General features: G+C 43.4%; 1 protein-coding gene across 1 annotated transcript in view; it reads right to left on the bottom strand.

The window, feature by feature from the left end:
* WNT2B (Wnt family member 2B) overlaps positions 1–23690 on the bottom strand; it is a 59322-nt gene extending 35632 nt beyond the window's left edge. Inside the window, exon 1 of the mRNA XM_060772713.2 lies at positions 23303–23690. Coding sequence (XP_060628696.1) covers positions 23303–23409 — 107 coding nt within the window. The 5' untranslated portion in view covers positions 23410–23690. The remainder of the gene's footprint in view (positions 1–23302) is intronic.
* Between the last annotated feature and the right edge of the window lie 922 nt (positions 23691–24612).

Here is a 24612-nt window from a genome sequence, read left to right as displayed (position 1 = left end):
AGAATCATAGAGTTGGAAGAGACCACATGGGCCATCTATTCCAACCTCCTGCATGTAGGAAAAGCACATTCAAAGTACCCCTGAAGACTTGAAATCATCTAAAGTTTGTTTTGTGTGTGTGTCATGTCAGGAGCAACTTGAGAAACTGCAAGTCACTTCTAGTGTGAGAGAATTGGTTGTCTGCAAGGACAACCCAGGGGACGCCCAGATGTTTTGATGTTTTATCTTCCTTGTGGGAGGCTTCTCTCATGTCCCCACATGAGAAGCTGGAGCTGATAGAGGGTGCACCTCCGTGCTCTCCTCGGATTCGAACCTGTGACCTGTCGATCTTCAGTCCTGCCAGCACAGGGGTTTAACCCACTGCGCCACTGGGGGTTCCCGTCTAAAGTTGCCAGGTATTCATCGACTACTTCTTTATTTATTTTGAATTGCATTTCCTCTATTACTTCATCCACTTTATATTGCTCAGGTGCAAAACAGATTTTTCTTTTTGTGAGAAGACTGAGGCAAAAAAAGATGTTGAGTAGTTCTGCCTTTTCCCTGTCCCCTGCCAGCATTCGACTATTTTCTCCACGCAGAGGTCCTACTGTTTCCTTGTTCTTTCTTTTTCTATTGATATAATTAAGCCAGGATACAATTGTCTGAGCCAACCTTTGAGTCAGGGAGAAAGAAAATGTGATGTGCTGTGGAAACTGCTTGCCACAAGTTTACCACAGAACCACAGACAAACCATTAGGGGTTTATTCTAGAAAGAAAACAAAAGAATGACTGCCTCTGCCACAAAAAAATGATGTATGAACAACGGGTCATATTAAACAAAACCAGATGCTATTCGACCTTTGTTTTTTAGTTTGGGATAAAAGGATAATGTGTGGTCTTTAATCTACTTCCAAAAGGCCCCTTTAACATTGATGAAAATAATGAAGAAACTGGGACAACAGATTTCCTGGGAACTTCTTCTGAATGTAGTGAAGCAGCAGACCAAAATTTTCAGTGGAAATTTTAAAATGTGAAACTGAAAAGCAGTTTTCCTCCCATTAGCTGGACTTGTGGCTCTACTGATGATGTCAAATAACTGTAAAATAAATAACTTGGTGTATCAAGGAAGTGTTCAAAGGGTAATGCAAGAAACCAAGAAGGATCATTCAGAAAAATTACAGGAAATGTTATATTCCGTGATGGACCAAACCACAGAGAATCAAGTTACAATGGGAAAACCTGGGGACCTTTCAAACACCCTTCTGTAAATCTTCAACTGTAAGATAGCATACAACTCTGATATGGTTCTGAATTTAGCAGTTGGTGCCAGTTTTTGGTATTTTCATATCCAGGAAAGAACCCCAGTCATTCCACATCTCAACTAAGAACATGCTTCAAAAATGATGTTACTATTCTCTGCCTATGGTGCCACATGAAACAAGTCACTTCACCTTGCCTCATGGCATATCCTATCCCAAGGAGAGATTAAAACAATTTAGTAGAAGAAAATAATATTATTCTTTGAATAATGGTACATGCAGTTTGACAGCACAGTCGATACTCTAGGCATGGATAAGCTTCCCTTTGCAGGAGTCTGACATCGATGGTTCAGAATGCTCCAACTCTGGGGTTTCTGCATTGACCAGAGAGTTGGACTAGATGGTCTCTACAAAGTTTTTCCTAGTTCTTATATTATTGTATCATTCTATAACATGTGTATTCACTTAGCCATTACTGTAGTTTAGAAGACCAGTATGCATACATTCAATCAGAAATGAATTGACAATGGTTATGTTGGGAGAAGCAGCAGACCACATACATATTTATTGCTGTATCTCTTTATGCGCAAGCAGGATTACATCCACTGCCAGTTGCTAGCTTCCATAAAGTTGCAGTGGTAAACCTGTTCCAGATTTTATAATATATGGAGCTAATCAGCATATGAATCTAACTTGGCAATTTATTATCTAAAGTTCAGACTTAAACACAGAACAGATTTACCACTTCACCAATATGAAGATCAGGATCCACCAGATTTTAATCATCCAAAGTTCAGAGTGGAAAGCCTTTCATCCATATGCATGTACAATGGAGCTCGATCCATAATAGGTCCTTTCTGTGTAACCACTCATTTAGATTAGTTTGCATAAAGATACATTTCAAATGGAAATGATAATATGTTGTGATTTCTGATTAAGTAACAAGTGGAACTAAGTTTAGCATGCCATCAATTGCCTACATATGTGCCTTCAGCTAACTGGACAGTGATTCTTGTGTCACTGATCTTATTAATCCCAATAATTTATGGATTTTTGACCTAAGTATATTCCACATCATTGAGTGCACCATGTATGAAACCCTAATGGCCCCTCCCCATGTGGTTGTGATATATGTGTGTATGTGTGTGTGTGTGTGTGGAACAGGCATTTTTGGTGTGAAGGGTAAGACCAAGAGCAAATTAAAAGACTATTAGGGACGTGACTAAGCATCTAAGTTGATCAGAATCTGTTGACATCAAAATAGTAAATTTTGATGCACATTTCCAAATATTTTGACCAAGTACAGTGGCAAATTAATTATCTATTAGACAAGCCTGGTTTTCCATTCAAAAATTGAAGCTTAAAGAGGTTGATATTATAATTGGAAAATAAAGAGGGTCATGCAAGACCAATGACTTCTCTAAAGTCAAGATTATTTAAACCCTAGAGTTGGATATTTAAAATTAATTACCTTTCTCTTATTGTTATGACTTCTTAAACAGAAATGATATTGATGAGTGGATATTGATGAGTATGTTGATGAATTAAGATTTCAGAGTGAAGCCTGGGATATACATGATGTTTTTCTAAGCTGTCTTGGTGAAGTAGATGAGTAGGTTGGCAGTGGGTGGTTTTAAAAATTTAATGTATCTCTTGGAAGCATGGCATGTCTGATTCAGTAAGTCCAAGGTAAGATTGCGTTGTTTCATATGACCTATGGTTTTAAAAGGAGGAGTTGTTATCATTGTCTCTATTGCTCTGTTTTTAAATTCTTTTCAAAGTTTCTTTCCATTTTTCTGTTGATAATGATTGAGTCAATCAATCAAAAGATTGATTGGTTGTAAATCTCAGAACTTTCTGTCATTTGATTTCAGTGCAAATTTCTGTGCTCTCCTGAACATTTTTGTCCCTGAAGGATAGAGTAATTGTGACTTTTCCCAGTATTATCCATACTCCTCAACACAATGATGTGGTGGCCAAAAAGGTCAAAGCAATTGAAGGCTGCAGCAATAGAAATAAAATATCCAGATCAAGAGAGGCAACAGATCCACTTTATTCAGCTTTGATCAGATCTCCATTTCCTGTTCTTAGTTCAATAAGGATATTGACAAGGTGGAGAACAGGATTGGAATTGGAAGAAGCCACAAGGGCCCTCAAGTCCATGCTTTACTCCTTTTTGTCTGACAACAGAATTTGACATGGGCACTATTTAGCCAGAACAGAGAATCATGGAAAGCACTCAAGTAATTACCAGGCTATATGCCACACATTGCTCTGTTTCCCTATTCTCTACTGAACTTGGGAAAAGTGACACATAAGTATGAAAGTGGCAGAGTTGTAGGCAGTTGTTTGGGACACTCAGCTGCCAGTAATTGTTACTCACACTAGAGGAAAGAACCCATTTTGCACTCTGCAGGAGACCCAGCTGAATGTTTTCTGGCCTTAAAATGTCCAAAATGTTGTGCTTTTTTGTTTTTTTGAAATCACATCTTTAATCAACAGTATCAAATTTACATGAGGTCATAAAGTTCATTGGAATGCAAAATGTTGCACAGAGGCAAAGTTAGGGGCTTTAAAAATTAATATTATTATAAACCCTTAATATTTTGTTAAACCCTGCTGGAAATGAGGCCATCTTGGCCTGCCAAAATAGTTGACACTGTGGAATGATTAATAGCCCTAATTTCCTCACTTACAGTCACAGTTCTGAATTGACGTGGCTGGTCATATACAGAAAGCTCTCATCCTGGTATAATTTCAGTGGCTTTATTTTTGTTCCTTCCTACCCCCACCCACCACCAATCTCATTCTACAGTAATATTAAACATATTTAGCACAGTGTAATTTCATACCATAGAAAACACTGAATTGTGCTCATTGTGCTGGTGTTGGGGTGTGTATGTGAATTTACTCCAGGCTTTAGTCAGAAAGTTAAAGAAGCTTTCTAAGGTGCTGAACCTCATTCCCTTTACAGGTTCAATACCTTAGATCAGTGGTTCTCAGCCTGTGATGTTTTGGCCTTCAAATCCCAGAAATCCTAACAGCTGGTAAACTGGCTGGGATTTCTGGGAGTTGTAGGCCAAAACATCTGGAGACCCATAGGTTGAGACCCATTGCCTTAGATAGTAAGCCCCATTAATGTGGAGCCCGCCAAGTACCATTCAGTCCAGACATATCATTCTATTACCAAGCCATTGGGTCCAAACTTAAGCTATACATATTTTTCAGCAGAATGGCAATACCTGGCAAGAAGATGTCTAAGACTGGGCACATAGTTCATTTCTCAAAGACATATGTCAAAGTTTAAAATCATATGGCCAACACTAGATACTTTACTACCTGAGGTAAAGGATAAAGTGACACCACTCCACCATTCAACATACAGAAGCCATTCTAACTGACAGATAGTTGAATCTTACTTTAGTTCTGGCAATGGGTCCAGTATCATCTGCTATTCTAGAGCATTGCAAGGTAGATATATGTGGCAGGGTATTTAGAGTGCCCATATCTTTGTCCTCCAACACCTCCCTGTTGCTCCCCATTCTTGTGGATCTGCTGCTTGTTATACGGGACACCTAATTTAACCTCAATGGAGGGACATGAGAGAAAGAACTGTATGTTCTGAATTGCCTCCTAGTTTCAGTCATTTATTTATTCAATGAACAGGCACCTCAACTCTTCAAAACAAAACAAAAAAGAAATGCAATGTGTATAGCTGAAAAATAGAGAATAAATACAAATCAAGGTAGGATGCCCCCTAATTAAAACTGTTGAAAAAGCAGAAAAAACAAAGAAGTAGTATCTGGGATCAGAAGTGAAGAGTTATCAACTGAAGTTCATTAAAATTACAAGAAACAAAAGGCTTTCCTGAAAATAAAAACCTTTACAACATGGAGAAGACCATTAGGAAGATGACAAGATGGATTCACTGATAACTACAGCCACTAAAAAAACCCAAAACATTTGAATTTGGACTAGGACTTTGGGTTTGAATTCCCACTCCACCATGGAATTGGATGACCTTGGGCTAATGACACACTCTTAACCTTGCAGGAAGGAAATAGCAAACCTTCCCAGACTACAAATTTCCAAGAATAACCTAGAATGGGGGCTGCCATGAGTTCAAGTTGACTTGAACTCACCTCCCGACAACAACACAACAATAAACCACTCAATATAAGCCCAGCTTTGGGCAGTTCAGATTCTGTGAATCGGTGCATCGTCTTGTCAAGCCTTCTAGTCAACAACTAATCAAATATGAAAATAATAATTTCCAAATATGGCCATTGTAGAACAGACATAACATGTCTCTAGCAGTGCTTCAGCATTTATATAAACTTGGCAAACTTACTGTAATTAAACATGCAACTATGAGATGCAAATTAGATGCAACCATAAAGGCCAACTATGCCTTTCGTCTCTACTTTAAGTAAATCCTCCAATCAACTGTCATAAACCAGAGACTATAACGAGGCAGAATAATTATGTTAAGCAATAGAACTATTGTGGCATATCTAGGATCTTAGACAAAGAGAGAATTACAGTTAAGTTGCAGTCTAAGGGACACATACGTGGGAGAAAGCCCCATCAAACTGAATGGGGCTTAGTTCTGAATAATCATGCTGAATGTTTGAAATATAGTCTTTATTCCAGATGTTTTAGCAAAATGGCAAGATTTACAAGCTCAAAGACACCCAGTCACTGACCTTCTGCAATAATGAATTACTACCACAATACAGTGCAGTTATACCAACACAGCATGCAAGCCAGCCACATTAAACCCCATTTCTAGCAAGGTTCCTAACAACTGCAGTATACCTCCTGTATTTTTTCTGTGCTGTACTGATTTTTCACAGCTAGATTAAAATGTCTATTGAACAATGACAACCACTTCTATTTCTGCAGTATATCAAAACACATAGAACTGGGTCTCCTAAGCCTGACTTACTAACAACAGAGGCTTGTATTTCTAAGTTCTTTTCAGAAGAACTCCGTGTGTTGTAATCTTTTACAGAGCCAGGACAAGCTTTGCTGATAACTGTACAAAGGAGAATTATTCAACATGGAGACAAACATGGAGACAAAATTACTATTCATTCCCTTCCAACATAAGGATTACACTTTGCTAATTTATAGGGAAATGTTTACTATTTGTATGGGTTTTGTAGTTTTCAACTGTGATGATAACAATCTCGATTGTTGTGTATCTTTAAGTCATTTGGATTTATTCAGCTGATGTTTACCTTTGCCTTCCTCCAAGACGGATAGATTGCAACTTGCCCAAGGCCACTCAATAGGTTTCATTGCTGAGCAGAGATCAGATCGTGAGTCTCCAGAAGCACAGTCCAGTGCCCAACCCACTACATTTCACTGGCTGCTATCTCATGCACTACTCATTTACACATGGCTATGCATGAAAATTGTTGCAACCACTGAATATAATGCTCTTCTGCATTATTCTGAGACTGGTTCAGAAGACAAATTACTAAACTGTTTATCATATGGGATAGCCAGTGATAATAATTCAACCTGCCCTTGCTTGCATGATGCAAATGACCTTGAATACTCACCCTCTTTTGGAACTGGGATTGAATTTAAGCGCATTTAAATCATGTGTTTTTAAACTATGTAGAAAAGTGCAGAGAGTACTTTAAGAAGCCAACACTTAAAAACTTAGCCCACAACATTGTCAACCACTTATCCTTGATTCAATTGTTAATGTAATTGCTTGTTGTTTATTAAGTGGATAAGGGTTAAGTGGTCAATTGTTATATGTGCATTGAATTATTGCTGTTTTTATTGTGTGTAAACCGCTGTGAGTCGCCTTCGGGCTGAGAACAGTGGTATATAAGCAAAGTAAATAAATAAATAAATAAATAAATAAATGCTTTCACAGCCCCAGCTGACTCTAATAAAAAAATGTCTTTAGCATGCTGATGGCACCCAACCCCATCACTCCTAATATCTATGTCCAGTGGCTATATATAAATATTAAACAGTATGGGAGATAATCTGGAACACTGTGGTAGTCCACAGCTTATAGAATGTATATGAATAATAAGAAACCCTATTTGTGAATGTGCATCAGGCTCTACTGATATGCATCAGCAATCCCTAGCCAATGTCCCAATGTACATCAGATCCCACTGTGCACTGGTCCCATTGTATATCAGTTCTTCTGCCTGGCAGTCACTTTGCTGGCTTTCCTACATAGTAACAGAACACCAGCCCTCTACTGAATTCAGACCTTGCAAAACTGCTTAATCCTATTACCCACAGACCTAAAACTCACTATCTGAATTTTGGCCAGTGTTTTGATATTTATTCTCTTTTTAGTTACTTTAATTTTAATATTTATTCCTTTTAAAAATAATCCTTTGTTTTTGTAAGAAGCCTTGGGATGGTTACTCTTTTTCAGGGATTCTCAAATTTTTAAAGCTGTTGTGCCCTTTTGGAAGGAAAAGTTTATCATGAAGCCCCAATAAACTTTTGGACACAAGGGCCATATTGCAGTTTAAAATTAGACAGATGAGCTGGACCAGTGGCAGATGGATGGGAAATGTTTGTGTGAACTTATAGGAAAAACATGAACAAATTCCTACGCACACTGCACATATCTTGTTTGTAGTGCAGAAAGAAAGAAAGACCAATATAATATTTAAAAAATAACAATTTTAACCAACATAAACTTAACAGTATTTCAGTGGAAGATCACAGGGGCCATCCAATCCAACCCCATTATGCCATACAGGAAAGGCACAGTCAAAACACTCCCAACAGATGGCCATCCATCCTCTGTTTAATAAATAATAATAGTAACAACAACAGTGACCCCAGGGGCCATCCAGTCCAACCGCCTTCTTTCATGCAAGAAAAGCACAGTCAAAGCACTTCCAACAGAGGACCACTCATCCTCTGTTTAATTAATTAACAACAACAACAGCAACCCCAGGTGCTATCCAGCCCCACCCTAAGGACTCCATGGAGTACCATTTGAGAACTGCTGTTCTATTTAGTTATTAGATAAACACAACTGCACTAAACCTACCAAGGAAGTTTAACACCTCCTGGGAGGGAGACCTGCTATCTTCTAGGTCACATTGGCCTCATTGTCCACACAGCTACTTTTATGAGTTTGACACATAACCTCACACTTCAGTTTGAATGCACATCTATGTGGAGTTCTATAAAAAAAAAGTACGATTGCCAAATGCGGATGCATGAGTGGGGAGCAAGATGAGACCATTGTCCCCCAGATTAAAAAAATCTATCCCCCAAATTATATTTTCCTTCAATCTCCAAATGTTTAGCATTGCACTAACTTTAAACTTCAAGTGAGCAATTAGTAATACAATTTAGGTATTCAAAGGAAAGGTGCAAAGGAAACATGAACTCAGTAAATATGAGATCTATAGTTGTGAATGCGTTTTAATGTCTCAATCTCTGCATTCCTAGAAATTTGGGGAGGAAAATTTCATAGAGGTGGTGATTTTTTAAATCTGGGGTTACATTTTTGTCCCCACACATAGCAAACCTATGATACAAACCTATACTAAATGTGTGTCACTATTATAAAACTGCATAGATCCTGAAAGTTTTGCTGGTTGAGGAGGGGGAATAGATCCTTCGAGGAACTGTGGTGTCAGCTGAAGCAGAACAGATGAGTTAACCATGCATTTGGAAGAGTTTACACATAGTGGGGAAGTGTGTTTGCATTCCTGTCTATGTGTGGTGTGAGTGTGTCACACACAACACATGTGGTTGTGTGCTGTGCACTGAGACCCAACTTTTTGTTTTAAAATGGAGTCCTACTCTAGAACCAGCCAATCCCTTCTCAGCAATGTATAAATCCTACTTAGATATTTACACCAAGGTTGTTTATTGCATGGATTATGTTTGGGAACCACATGGCTCTAATCTTCTCCAAGTAGCTCCGAAGCAAGGCTTCAGGCCAACATTTTGGGCCAGATCCTGAATATGTCTCTTGGCTGATTTGAACATGAGACTTCATCTCCATGTAGTATTGGGGCCCCATCGGTCCTGGTATCAACAGTTCCACATTTTCCCCCTCCCCCCCCCCCCCCACCTTATGAAGCAAGATACTAACAACTACTTGTTTGGAAAATAATAAGAGGTTGCTATTTGGCAGTGCTTGGAAATTGTTGCATTTTAAGAGAACTCCCAGAATCTCTCTGTTGGATGATCACTGGCTACACAGTCAAAAATAACAGCTTTTCCACGGTCTGCTGTTTGAACAGATCTTTCCAAACATTGCTACTTTTAACTAACAATGCTAGGAGAGGAATGGATTTAGAAGTTGCTGGGTGTAGATGCTTTATTAAGAAAGCACGGCCCTGTCGAGCTTGGACATGGACAATCATTTCTGCAAGCTTTGCAGGAGCTTAAGAGCTCTTCCCTCCAAGGGATTCAGCCGATGCTAGGTAGAGTTACACTCTCCCTGAAATCTCAGGTTCATAGTTGGATGTACTCTTAGGGCCCTTCCAGACAAGCCCTATATCCTAGGATTTGATTCCAGGTTTTCTGTTTATCCCAGATTATCTGGCAGTGTGGACTCATATAATCTGGGTTAAAGCAGAAAAACTGGAATCAGATCCTGGAATATAGGGCATGTCTGGAAAGGCCCCTAGACACAGCCTTAGCCCAGATGCCCAGGTTGTGACAGTGGGTAAAACTCAATTTACATAGGTAAAGCTAATGTGCTAACTGTATCAATTCCTGAACATGTCAGATCTGGCTATGGTGGCAGAAGTTTTAATTATATCATGTCTGGATTACTGCAACACACTCTCTGTGGGGATGCCTTTGAACACTATTTGGAAACTTCAGCAAGTACAAAATGCTGTTACCAGAGTGCTGACTGTGGCTAGTTATGGGAAATATATCACCTCATTCTTGAAAAGGTTTTCACTGCCTACTGGTTGTTTCTGGGCACAATTCAAAGTACTGCTTATGACCTATAGAACACTACATACCACAGGGCCATACTATCTGAAAGACTATTTCTCCTTATATAAGACTCTCTGAATCTTAGGGTCTCTTGAAAGTGGCAGCAGAGAAGGCCTTCTTGGGCCCCTTCTACACTGACATATAAAATCCAGATTATTTGCTTTTAACTGGGTTACATGGCAATTTAGACTCTGATAATTCAGTTCAAAGCAGATAATGTGGATTATCTGCTTTCATAATCTGGATTATATGGACCTTGGTGGCTGCTCCCAGAGTGGGTGCCCTTCCACCAAGCCATATAGCCCAGAATATCAAGGCAGAAAATTCCACAATATCTGCTTTGAACTGGTGTCACTTCCACACAGCTGAATAAAACCCCACATTATCTCCTTTGAGCTGGAATATATGGCAGTGTGGACCCAGATAGCCCAGTTCAAAGCTGATATTGTGGGATTTTCTGCCTTGATATTCTGGGTTATCTGGAAGGACCCTGGGATATCCGAGTCCACACTGCCATATATTCCAGTTCAAAAGAGATAATGTGGGATTTTATTCAGCTATGTGGAAGGAGCCTGTGAGACTTTATCCCGCAAGAGGCTACCGCTGTGCTCTCCTTCCACTTTTTAAAAATTGAAACAGGTGTGCAGAAGGGGTTTTAATGGGCCCTGTGTGTGTGTGTCCTTGTTGCTATGCTTTTAAATGATTTAATACTGTTTTTGCATCATTACTATTTTAATATGATAGCTTACACACACTGTGGAGGTTGGGATAATTGTCACCCTGTAACTTTTCTCCTGCAGAAAAGTTGGACCCATCTTGCAGTTTGTTTTCAGGGCTGTTAGGTCAAGTCCATCTCAGACTCTGAGATTGTAGTGTCAAAACCAGAAACCTAGGGCTGACACTTTATGATGTTACAGGGCCAAATGCGGATGGTTTTACAAGTAAGAGCCCTGGCTAATATCATTAATCTTGATATATTAAGCATCAACAACATTTGCTCTGGGAAATCAGAAGACGTTTACTTCTTGGGAGGAGAGCAATGTCCAATCCCGATAAAATAGTGAAGAGTAGAGACATCACACTACCAATGAAGATCTGCATAGTTAAAGCAATGGTATACGCCATAGTAACCTATGGATGTGAAAGCTGGACCATAAAAAAGGCTGAACGAAGGAAGATAGAAACTTTTGAACTGTGGTTTTTAGAGGAAAAGTCTGAGAGTGCCTTGGACCACAAGAAGATCCATCCAGTCCATACTTTAGGAAATAATGCTTACTGCTCACTGGAGGGAAGGATAGTAGAGGCAAAGATGTAGTACTTTGGCCACATCATGAGAAGACAGGAAAGCTTAGAGAAGACAGTGATGCTGGGGAAAATGGAAGAAAAAAGAAAGAGGGGCCAACCAAGGGCAAGATGGATGGATGGTATCCTAGAAGTGACTGGCTTGACTCTGAAGGAGGTGGGGGTGGTGATGGCTGACAGGGAGCTCTGGCATGGGCTGGTCCATGAGGCCACGAAGAGTCAGAAGCAACTGAACAAATAAACAACAACACATTTGCTCTGAGTAGGTCATTCATTAAAAAAAATGAAAAAGGTCTATAAATGCACATAGGTTGGCATCCTGTTAGTGACATATGCATGTTTAAGTTCCCCTTATGCCTGTAGATATCTTTTTTTCTGTACTGACGGAGTGAGCATTCTTTTCCTCCATCTGAAGCACTCAAAGCCTACCCTTACCCTACCCAACTTGCTATACAGCCTTTGAAGCTCAGTCATTTTGTACCTTGATGGGAACAAGAAGGATTGGAGAAGTATTTGGCTATGTCCACATAGCCAGATGCAAAATGATTACAGTAGTGTTCAGACCCCCCCCCCCCCCCCCCGAGGAGCCTGATAGATCTCCTACGGCTCTCTGATCCTTCTTGCATGAATGGCAAGCATGGGAGTTGGATGGCATCAGAACTTGTATGGTAGGCCCAGGTGGTAGAGGTATATTATACAATCTACTACTTCATCACACTAGAGAATGACTCCACTTTAAACCCAGTTTCTGCCTCCTGTAGAATGCTGAGTTTTGTAGTTTATTGAGGCTGTTAAAGGCTCCTCCCTAAACTACAAACCCCAGAATTCTGCAGGAGGCAGAAACCAGATTTAAAGTGGATTCATTCTCTCGTGTGATGAAATCCTACTAGACTTGTATATGAATTGATGTGTGATGTGAGCCATACAGACATCCAGCCGTTCTTTCTGAAGCAGTGCTCTTGCCCTAAAATTCCTCTCCTCATTTTGAGGATCAGAGAAGATTGCTCAAACCTTCAGAGCCAAGCCCTGAAATCTGGGAACCCTGTTTATGTTGCTACATACATAAATGGTTTTGCAGGACTGCTAATAAAATTTTCTTGGAGGTCTCTCATTCACAGGATCACCATAAGTTGAAGCCAACTTGATGGCAACTAACAACAACTCTGAAAGTAACTTTCACTGAACTCAGTCCCATTTATTTCTATGTAAACATACTGAATTGTGCTGTAAATCCTGTAATTTTTGTTTTCCATCCAAAAGAAGTTTCAGCACAAGACATTCCATATGAGTCTAGATTAAATCAATATGTGATTATTGATTCAATAATTACAGATCTCTCTCACACACACACACACAAACATATATATACTGTATACATAAACCAGCCTCTTCGGTCAGTGGGTTATTCAAAAGACTATGATGTTCTGGAATCAAAACCACAATACTAGAAGAACATTCCCCAGCTAGTGTTGCAGCATTCACCTTATGGAGGCCATCTGCCACAGCTCTCTTTTATTTTATTTTAATTGAGCTTCTGTTGTACTGTAAATAACATTTATTTAGAATTACAAGGGGTTTTCCCCCTTCTTCTAAATACACAGCTCATTTTGCAAACCCCATGCCAGAGAGTTCCAACCATTCCTGGGAATGGGTTGTGAAGCAATCCACACTGTCCCTGACGTCACTGAAAATTAATAATTGGCTGATGTTTAGACAAAGCATTTGGTTGATATTTCCTTTTCACGCACATTGAGAGCTGAACTGACCTGGTACTTTGACAGAAGGAAATAGAAAGCATTTCATCAAAGCTCAAGCTCTGAGATCAACAATCTCTTCGAGAATTTGGCAACCTGAATTAAGCAATGTACCACCCATGCTGTGATATCACTGATAGCTTCCCTTCTGTATACAAACCTAAAACCGGCCAGTATTTTGGTGCCAAAATAGAAGGAGAAAATAGCTTCCCTCCTCACCCCATTCCCCAGGCACAGAAACTTACTGGCTACTGCAAGGTTCAAAACGCCAGCATCTCCCATGATCTCCAGCACCCATTCTCTGCCTAATGGTAGGGCAGACCATATAAAAACAGTTTCTGCCTAATGAAAATGATATGACCCTGTGAAAATAACATTTGTGCCTCTCCACCAAAGCACTGGACATTACCAGTGAATGGGAGAGCAGTGGCAACTTCCATTTACAAAATCTTTGTAGTAGAAGATACATTTCATGGGTGTTTGTAACATTTGTAATTTAAAAGGAGAGCAGATTCCAGTATTGCTTTGTGCTATCCTTGGCCAACCTTGGGGCTCACGGGTTTGAATTTATTGTGTTTTCCTCCTAGAACAACAACAACAACAACAACAACAACAACAACAACAACAGCTCACTTGTGGACCAGAAATAAACTCCAGCCCCTTCCACATAGCCCTATATTCCAGAATATTAAGGCAGAAAATCCCACATTATCTGAGTGTGGACTCTGGGCCCTTCTACACAGCGCTATATCCCAGAATATCAAGGCAGGAAATCCAGAATATCTGCTTTGAACTGGCTTACCTGAGTCCACACTCAGATCTTGTGGGATTTTCTGCCTTGATTTTCTGGGATCTAGAGCTGTGTGGAAGGGCCCTCAGAATATGCTTTCTGTACCAAAATTGTGAACTCTTCCAACTCTATGATTCTATGAACTGAGACCTCTTCTTTTGTCTATGGTTATACAATTTTCATGCAGAAAGCCACATTGAGACCCCTTTCACACAGCTGAATAAAATCCCACATTTTCTGCTCTGAACTGGGATATATGGAAGTGTGGACTCAGATAACCGAGTAGAAGAGCCCTGGGTGATACAGAGGTAGATTCTAATATGTCTTCAGTCCATCTGAACAATGCTAACTTCTTTTTCCCAGGATACATGCTTGCCTTAGATTTAATCTGGGTTAATTCCTACTGCCTCTCTCCAAAAGCCCTTCCTTACAGGTATGTAACTCAGGATATAAAGGCAGAAAGTCCCACAATATCTGCTTTGAACTGGATTGTCTGAGTCCACAGTGCCATAAATTCCAGTTCAAAGCAGAAAATGTGGAATTTTATTCAGCTGTGTGGAAGGGGCCTTAGAAAACTCCAGAACATGTGTGGACTAGAACTCACCAGCAGAATTTTCTTAAATATTTCATTAAGTTTCAAAATTCAGGTTTGCTTAGCATGGAGCCTTGACGATTACAAATGGGATGAAACCAGCACAATCAAGTTGCTAGATATACACAAGAGAAGGTACTACTAGAAATGTTTCTCTCTTCCTTGACATTTGTCTACCTTTCCTCCTCCCCACTTAAAAACTGTTAGAGCATATTCAACTATTTGAAGATTTGACACTGATTTTACTGAATTACTTTGATAGAGGTGTTTGCTGACTACTACAAATTATGATTCTGTACAAGCACTGCCAAAATCAACTTGTTGGGTACCTGGTTACAAGGGAGATATAGGAGGAAAACCATGAAAGGCATTCTTCTCCTTTTCTTTCTTAAGAATAAGAATAAGAGATTGGCAAATTCAACACTGGCAACTGAAGAGACAGAGAGATTGTTCAATGTGTTATTGGGGGCTTTCACGACTGAAATCACTAGGTTGCACTGAGTTTTCCGAGCTGTAAGGCCATGTTCCAGAAGCATTCTCTCCTAGGCAAGTAGGGTTTGTATATCTGTGGATGTCCAGGGTGGGAGAAAGAACTCTTGTCTGTTTGAGGCAACTGTGAATGTTGCAATTGGCCACCTTGATTAGCATTGAATAGTCTTGCAGCTTCAAAACCTGGCTGCTTCCTGCCTGAGGGAATCCTTTGTTGGGAGGTATTAGATATATATAGATATATAGATCCCACTTGTCTAGTTTCCACAACCTCTGCCATAAATGTGGGTGAAACATCAGGGGAGAATGCTTTTGGAACATGGCCATACAGCCCAGAAAACTCACAGAAATCTATTAAATTAATCCTTGCAGAGCTTTTATTTCAAAGGATCCTTTACTTTTCTCCTGGGAGCCAGAACCACTCCAATATACCACAAATAAGCCAGAGACCTAAGAGTACATACAGATCTGCCTCCCACCCTCCTCTTTTTGATGCTGCAGGGCATACTTACAGCCATCTACCTGGGAAATCAGACTCTATGGGATTGACCTGTCCTGATTAAACTGCTAGTCACCTGTTGGTATACCTCTTACAGCAGCAGCTCCTTCAGCCTTAGTAATTCATGTCAAGGGAGGATGTGTGTATAGAACTTGCTGGTGTGATCCATATCGTCAAAATGCTGACACACACAGAGGGGAGCATTTTCCCTGGAAGATGGGGCTTCCCACAATGGAAAAACCCCTCCTGAGTCACAGGCCAAAGGGAAAAGATGATGTTTTGCTGGGAAGAGTGGGCGCTCCAGTGGGTTTGGTGAAAATGTTTTGTGGGTGGGAGGGAGGAGGTTTCACATGCATATCCTCTCTCACCTCCAGTGACCTTTTCCGCTCTCCCCCTATCTCATGTGCAGCATCTCTTGAGAAGTAGCCCAAGAGTGGCCACCCTGAGATCACCCTTTCATGATTGGCAGGTGGGGCAGTGCATCTATATCAGGCATAGGCAAACTTGGGCCCTCCCTCCAGGTGTTTTGGACTTCCACTCCCACAATTCCTGGTCTCAGGCCCCACCCCTCCCCCCCCCCCCCCCATACACCTAAGATCTGTTGGAAACTAGGCAAGTGGTGTTTATATATCTGTGGAATGTCCAAGGTGGGAGAAGGAACTCTTGTCTGTTGGAGGCATGTGTGAATGTTGCAATTGGTCGCTTTGATTAGCATCAAATAGCCTTGCAGCTTCAAAGCATGGCTGCTTCCTGCCTGGAGGAATCCTTTGTTGGGACTAACCCTTTGCTCAAGCAGCTGAGGGGGATAAGGAAGGGGCCTGAGGCCAGGAATTGTGGGAGTTGAAGTCCAAAACACCTGGAGGGAGGGCCCAAGTTTGCCCATGCCTGATCTATACTGTAGAACTAATGCAGTTTGACAGCCCTTTCCAAGCTATGGAATCATGGGGATTGTGGTTTCACATGGATTTTAGTCTTCTCCCTCCAAGACTGCTGGTGCCTCTCCAATCACATCTGCCAAGATTCCAAATAGCTGTTGAGCCATGACAGTGAAAGTGGGACCAAACTGCATTAATCCCGCATTGTAGAGAGATACACCTTTCAGTGAAAGCAGAACAGTTCCAACCCAACAGGGCGCGCTTGTGCTTTGAGGGCGATTGGCAACTCCAATTCGGCAACGTTCAGGGGAGGGTTTATATTCAGGAACCCATCCCGTTTTTTAAAGTTATTGTTTTCTCCCACTTCTACGCTACCCTCCTTGTACATGCAATTTATACAGCAAGCTTCTGTAGTTCAGGAGATGCACTGAATGGGGTCAATTCCGAAGGAAATGTGTCACAGGGGCCCCTTCTACATAGCCATATAAATCCGGGTTATCTGCTTTTAAACGGATTATATTTCAGTGTAGGCTCATATAATCCGGTTCAAAGCAGTTTCTCTAATGAATTATTTGACAGTGTAGAAAGAGCCAGGGTTGCGGTTTTATTCTCGAGGAAGAATCATAGAATCATAGAGTTGGAAGAGACCCCGCGGGCCATCCAGTCCAACCCCTCTTGCCAAGAAGCAGGACAATCGCGTTCAAAGCACCCCTGACAGATGGCCATCCAGCCTCTGTTTAAAAGCCTCCATAGAAGGAGCTTCCACCACACTCCGGGGAAGAGAGTTCCACTGCTGAACAGCTCTCACAGTCAGGAAGTTCTTCCTAATTGTTCAGGTGGAATCTTCTTTCCTGTAGTTTGAAGCCATTGCTCCGTGTCCTAGTCTCCAGGGCAGCAGAAAACAAGCTTACTCCCTCCTCCCTGTGACTTCCTCTCACATACTTATACATGACTATTATGTCTCCTCTCAGCCTTCTCTTCTTCAGGCTAAACATGATCAGCTCCTTAAGCCGCTCCTCTCCAGACCCTTGATCATTTTAGACGCCCTCCTCTGGACACATTCCAGCTTGTCAATATCTCTCTTCAATTGTGGTGTCCAGAATTGGTCACAGTATTCCAGATGTGGTCTAACCAAGGCAGAATAGAGGGTAGCATGACTTCCCTGGACCTAGACGCTATACTCCTATTGATGCAGGCCAAAATCCCATTGGCTTTTTTTGCCGCAGCATGACATTGTTGGCTCCTGTTTAACTTGTTGTCCACAAGGACTCCAAGATCTTTTCCACATGTACTGCTGTCCAGCCAGGAGTCCCCCATTCTGTCTCTTTACATTTCATTTTTATTGCCCAAGTGAAGCATCTTTAGGAATCCGGTCTCAGTCTCACCTATATTCATTTTTAGGGGCAATTTGGGAACTGCAAGAGAAATCCTTCACCCTTCTTGAAATGGTCAGGCTGAGACGAATCATTCGAGTTGCGGGTTTCGAGCCCACCTCCCTTCGCGCCCTTCTCAACAAAGAAGACCCTGGGCGATTCTCTCACGGCCGAAACCCCCTTTTCGGATGCCCCTGGCTCAATGCCTTTGGGTTGCTTGCTAAGCAAAGGACCCGCGTCAATTCCAACCAAAAGAATTTGGGGACGAAGCTATCAAATTGTAAGACATTTTCGCGCAACCGAGATCATCCCGAGTTCAGGGAGATTGTCAACTTCAAAACGCAAACCCTAAATTCGGGATTGTAGTGTTGACATGACCACACAAAGGGACGTTGGTCTTTTCTCCCGAAACGGTCCAGAAGAACGCAGCTGAACCGGGCTTCAGATTTATACTGTAGCTAAGCCGATGTTTATATTCGTTTGGGAAGAGACCCGCTGCTTCCAGATTTTGAATTCCTACTCTTCTCACAGATTGCATCTCCCCCTCTTCCTAAATGCGGATCTTCCAAGGAAGCAAACAGATACCTCATAGGCAGGAAGCAGCCAAGCTTTGAAGCTGCAAGGTTATTCGATGCTAATCAAGGTGCCCAATTGCAACATTCACACTTGCCTCAAGCAGACAAAGAGTTCCTTCTCCCACCCTGGACATTCCACAGATATATAAAGCCCATTTTCCTAGGAAACAATCAGGGCCAGCTAACACCGTCCAACAAAGGATCCCCAGGCAGCAATCAGCTAGGCTTTGAAGCTGCAAGACTATTCAATGCTAATCAAGCTGGCCAATTTCTAACATTCACACTTGCCTCAAATGGATAAGAGTTCTTTCTCCCAACCTGGACATTCTGCAGATATATAAACCCAATTTTCCTAGTTTCCAACAGACCTCACAACCTCTGAATATGCCTGCCATAAATGCGGGTGAAACGTCAGGAGAGAATGCTTCTGGAACGTGGCCAAACAGCCCGGAAAACTCACAGCAACCCAAAGAGATACCATTCATCTATCCATAAATGTACTGTCGAAGGCTTCAATGGCCGGAATCACTGGGTTGCTGTAAGTTTTTCGGGCTGTATGGCCACGTTCCAGAAGCATTCTCTCCTGACTTTTCGCCTGCATCTATGGCAGGCATCATCTGAATTTTCTTCCCGGAATTGTGTACTAGAAGTCTCTAAGAAATGGTGCAAACTCCATTAATTCTGCAATGTAGATCAGGTATGGGCACACTTGGGTCCTTCAGGGGTTTTGGAGCGGCTGAGGGGGAAAGGAAGGGGACTCAGGCTGTTGGGAATGATGGGAGTTGAAGACCAAAACACCTGAAGGACCCAAGTTTGCCCATGCCTGGTGTAGATGCACCCTTGGACTCTGGAGACCAGGATTAAAGTCTCCTACTTGGTTCTAGGAACCCATTGGGTGACCCTTGGCAAGTCACACTCTCTCAGCCTCCGAGGAAGGCCAAGGAAAAGCCTCCTCTGAACAATCCTTGCCAATGAAATCCCGTGCCTTAAGTCGTTGAAGCCACAAACAGGGCGACATTTTAGTGGCCCTAATAAAGCTTTGGAATTTATGGCGCTTTCCCGTTAACCTCTCAGAGGGAAAGCCTCCCCCCCCCTTTAATACCCAGGACACGTGTCTTCTCCACGTCCCCACTTTCCTAGCGAGGAGGGGGAAACAACCCAAGCCGGTCGGCCTTCTTTCGCTCCCGGGAGCAGAGTTAGAGAGAGAGAGACAGCTGTTCTCGGTTAAGGAGGAGCTCTCGCCGAACACCCAAGGATGAAGAAGACAAACAGCTTTCAAGTCAAGCGGTTCTGTTCTGTCATCAACAAGGCAAAAGCCCTGTTTACCCCGCTCGCAGGAGGGCTGCCAAAGGGAACAGGAGGAAGAAGAGGAGGAATTCAAAAGGGAAGAGGAGGAGGAGGAGGAGGAGGAGGAGGAAAATGAACAAGTGGAAGAGGAAGAAGAGGAGGAGGAAGAGGAGGAAGAGGAGGAAAATGAACATGGGGAAAAGAAAGAAGTGGAGGAGGGAGAGGAGGAAGAAGAGGAGGAAGAGGAGGAAAATGAATACGGGGAAAGAGAAAAAAGAGGGGGGAGAGGAAGAAAAGGAGGAGGAGGAGGAAAATGAACAAGAGGAATAGGAAGAAGAGGAGGAGGGGAGGAGAAAGAGGAAGAGAACAAAGAGGAAGAGGAGGATATCGAACAAGGGGAAGAGGAAGAAGAGGGAGAGGGAGAGGAGGAAGAAGAAGAGGAGGAGGAGGAAGAGGAGGATAATGAACAAGAGGGAGAGGAAGAGGAGGAAAACGAATAAGAGAAAGAGGAAGTAGAAGAGGAGGACGGAAGAAGAAGGGGAGGAGGATGAGGATGAAAACAAACAAAAGGAAGAGGAGAAGGGAAGAAAAAGATATGTGAGAGAGACTATGAAGAAGTAGCATATGAAGAGGAGGAAGAAGAGGATTATAAAGAAGAAGGGGAAGAGAAAATGAATAAGACAAAGAGGAAGAGAAGGGAAGAAAAAGATGAAGAACAATAGGAAGAGGAAGAGGACAAAGAAGAGGTAAAAGAAGGGAAAGGAAAAGGAGGATCGTGGGGCAGAGTATTCAAGCTCTTTAGTCTTTATTTAATGGGGGAGAGAATTAGGAAGGAGGATAAATTGAACTTGTAGTAGAGAGAGTAATGTTAGCTGGATTTACACTGCCCTGCAACACTGGATCTGATCCCAGATTATCTGATTATCCCAGATTATCTGGCAGTGTAGACTCATCTAATCCAGTTCAGACTCATCTAATCCAGTTCAAAGCACATATTCTGGGATCTCGGGGAGTGTAGATCCAGCCTTGGATATGGATGTTGTGTGCCTTCACGCTGTTTCGCATTTACACTTCCCAAAGCAAACCTGTCACTCGGTTTTCTTGGCAAGGTGTCTTGGGATTCAACTCTTCAAGGTCCTTAGGATGGGTTAGTGGGAATTGGGAAGGAGCTGAAGTACAAAACATCTGGAGGGCCCAAGTTTGTTCATACCTGATCTACATGGCAGAATGGATGCTGTTTGAAGCTACCTTAACTGCCCGAGGAGTAGCCTTGCAAAGCCTTGAGCCTTTTCTGGCCAAGCGAGTTGGTGCCTCACCAACCTTCAATTTAGCCAAAAGGCAGACAGGGCGAGACGGGTATTCTCGTTCATTGATTCGAACCGATTTGCTTTGGATGGATCCGAAGGGAATACAATTAACAGAAAATGAAGGAGTCCTCTCCTCATCCTCATCCGTCGATGAGAAGGGAGAGCTGGAATGGAAAGGCTCGCTCTTTTGGCTGACTCGGGAGCACAATTGGGTTTCCCCTGCTTCTCCGTTGGAAAAGCTTTAAGTAGAGGCTGGATGGGCATCTGTCGGGGGTGCTTTGATTGTGCTTTTGGTCTCTTCCAACTCTAGGATCCTGTGATTCCCTACCTAAATGCGCGCCGAGTTGTCATCCAGCCGGGACACGACGCCACCGGCAGGCATTCTCTCTCTGACTCTTCCTCAATCTCTCCCTCGCTCGGCAGCCTCTGTCCCTCCGTCTTCCCGGGCCCCTCTCGGCTCTTTCCCTCCAACGAAACTAAGCCGACGGTTCCGAGAAAACCCGAACGAAAATAACATAAAACCCAGGAGGGAGCCCAATCCCCCCCCCCCCCCAAAAAAAGCAGCCGCTCCTCCATCCCGAAGACAGGCTCCACACCGAGAAAAGCCGACACGCAACTTCCCTCCCTTTCTTCTTCCAGAATCATATAACTCAGAGTATCAAGGCAGATAAACCATAAGATCTGCTTTGAACTGGATTATCTCAGTCCACACTGCCATATAATCCAATTCAATATGGGTTTTATACAGCTGTGTGGAACGGGCCTTCAGTCGCCGCCTTGCCTTTCTTTGTCCACTTGCTGGAGACCCAAAAAAGAATATTTTTATGCCATCGAGGAATCAAGGCTGCCGACAATGAGGTGGAACCTAACCCTAACTCTAACCCCATCCATCCTTATGGCCTCAAATTTTAAAAAAGTTCTTGCAGCGCTGATCTTGAATACAGGTTGAAACCACTTCAACTCCTTGCGGAATCCTGGGAGGCCACGATTTACAAGGTGTGTAGCCCCCTCTGTGGAAGGGCCCTTCCACCCAGCCCTCTATCCCAGAATATCGAGGTTATCTGAGTCCACACTCAGATAATGTGGGATTTCCTACCTTGATATTCTGGGATATAGGGCTGTGTGGAAAGGCCCTGGGTTATTTGAAGGCCCTTTCACACAGCTGAATAAAATCCCACATTTTCCGCTTTGAACTGGAATATATGGCAGTGTGGACTCAGATAACCCAGGGCCCTTCCACACAGCCCTCTATCCCAGAATGTCAAGGCAGTAAATCTCACAATACCTGAATTATCTGAGTTCACACTCAGATAATGTGAGATTTCCTGACTTGAAATTCTGGGATTTAGGACTGTGTGGAAGGGCCCTGAGTGTGGACTCAAGATAACCCAATTCAAAACCGATATTGTGGGAATTTCTGCTTTGATATTCTGGAATTTAGGACTGTGTGGAAGGGCCCTGAGTGTGGACTCAAGATAACCCAATTCAAAACCGATATTGTGGGAATTTCTGCTTTGATATTCTGGGATTTAGGACTGTGTGGAAGGTCCCTGTGTGTGGACTCAAGATAACCCAGTTCAAAACCGATGTTGTGGGATTTCCTGTCTTGATATTCTGGCAATTAGGGCTGTGTGAAAGGGTCCTGAGTGTGAACTCAGATAACCCAGGTCAAAGCAAATATTATGTGATTTTCCGCCTTGATATCCTGGGATAGAGGGCAGTGTGGAAGGGCTCTGAGTGTGGACTCAGATAACCCAGTTCAAAGCAGATACTGTGGGATTTTCTGCCTTTATATTCTGGGATAGAGGGCTGTGTGGAAGGGCCCTAAGTGTGGACTCATATAACCCAGTTCAAAGCAGATACTGTGGGAATTTCTGCCTTGATATTCTGTGTGGAAGGGCCCTGAGTCCACACTGCCATATATTCCACATCAAAGCAGACAGAGTGCTGGGGTCCCAGCAAACGACCCATCCCAGAGTTCCATAGCATTGAGTTTTGGGAGTGAAAGGGGGGCCAACAGCCAAGCTAAACTACAGCTGAGGAGATGCATCCCTTGGCCGTCTTGCCGAGCTGGAAGGGAGCGAAGAACCCACTCTGCATATGTTCAGGAGCCACAAAGGAGGCACCCCCTCCAAGGAAGCGCCTCCAACTCCAACGGAGACCATTCCGGTGCTCCAAAGACTCGGCTTGGGGTCCGACGGGGCGGGAAGGCGCCGGCTCTCCCTCCCTCGCTCCGGCCTCGGGAGTGACTTACCACCAGGAGGTGTCCACTCGCGGCGTGAGGAGGGCCAGCAGCGCCAGCAGCAGCCAGGGCAAGGCCGGGCGGGGAGGGCCCTTCGGGGCGCCGATCCCGAGCCTCATGCTCCGGCCGCGTCTCCGGGGAAGCCCGACGAGGCGAGGAAGGGCCGCCGCGGAGTCCTCGGAGGCAGGGACGGCGCCTCCCTTCTCCTCCTCTTCTTCTTCTTCTTCGGCGGGCAAATTCCCCTTCCTCCTCGGCTCCCTCTTCTTCTTCCTCTTCGCCTTCCTCCGCTTCCCGGGGAGATGCGCTGCGCCTGGTGTCCCCGGCTGGAAGAAGAAGGAGCGTCTCCGCAGCAGCAGCAACGGCCCCTTGGACGGGCATGGTCGGGGAATGCGGGGCCGGGCAGGAGGAGGAGGACGCCGCCGAGGGGAGGGCCCAGCGCAGGCGGGACTCCGCGACACCTCCCGCCGCCGCTCATTGGACACACACACAGAGAGAGAGAAAGAAAGAGAGAAAGACAGACAGACAGATAGATGCACACACACACACACACACAAACCATCCCTCTCCTCCCCTCAATCTCTCTCTCTCTCTCCCTTTCACCTTTCCCCACCCAGTACCTGCTGCTTTTCTTTTTCGTGTCAGGAGCGACTTGAGAAACTGCAAGTCGCTTCTGGTATGAGAGAATTGGCCGTCTGCAAGGACGATGCCCAAGGGACGCCCGGATGTTTGGATGTCTTACCATTCTTATGGGAGGCTTCTCTCATGTCCCCGCATGGGGAGCTGGAGCTGACAGAGGGAGCTCATCCACACTCTCCCCAGATTCCAACCTCCGACCTGTCAGTCTTCTGTCCTGCCCGCACAAGGGTTTCACCCACTGCACCACTGGAGACTTTGTGGCAGCCATGCAGAAGCAGTGTCCCCTTCTTTTTCTCCCTGGGTCCTGGACCTCCTGGAGCTGTCCGTTCAGCCCCATATGGGTCAGAAGTCCCAGTCCATGACAGGGAAAAGACCAGCAGATGAAACTCTTTGTCTTCCACTCTTGGACATGCTGTTAGCATTATTCTCAAGTGAGGATAATGCTTGCATCTGATGAAGTGGATTTAGGTCTACAAAAGCTGATGCTACCAACCTATTTCTCTCAGTGGCTTGAGCACTGGACTAGGAGTCTGGAAACTAGGATTCGAATCTTGCTTGGCCATGAAAACTCACTGGCAGGTCACAGAGTCTTAGCCCCAGAAAAACCTCATGAGAACTCCCTTGAAGGGCAATTTTAGACTATTAGGGCTAACCTTACTACCCATTTAGAGGACATCCAACCCCAA

Source organism: Anolis sagrei, chromosome 4 (genome assembly GCF_037176765.1).
Source record: "Anolis sagrei isolate rAnoSag1 chromosome 4, rAnoSag1.mat, whole genome shotgun sequence".
Lineage (NCBI taxonomy): Eukaryota > Metazoa > Chordata > Lepidosauria > Squamata > Dactyloidae > Anolis > Anolis sagrei.
Note: the sequence above shows the minus strand (reverse complement) of the source record. Positions and strands in the feature narration are given on the sequence as shown.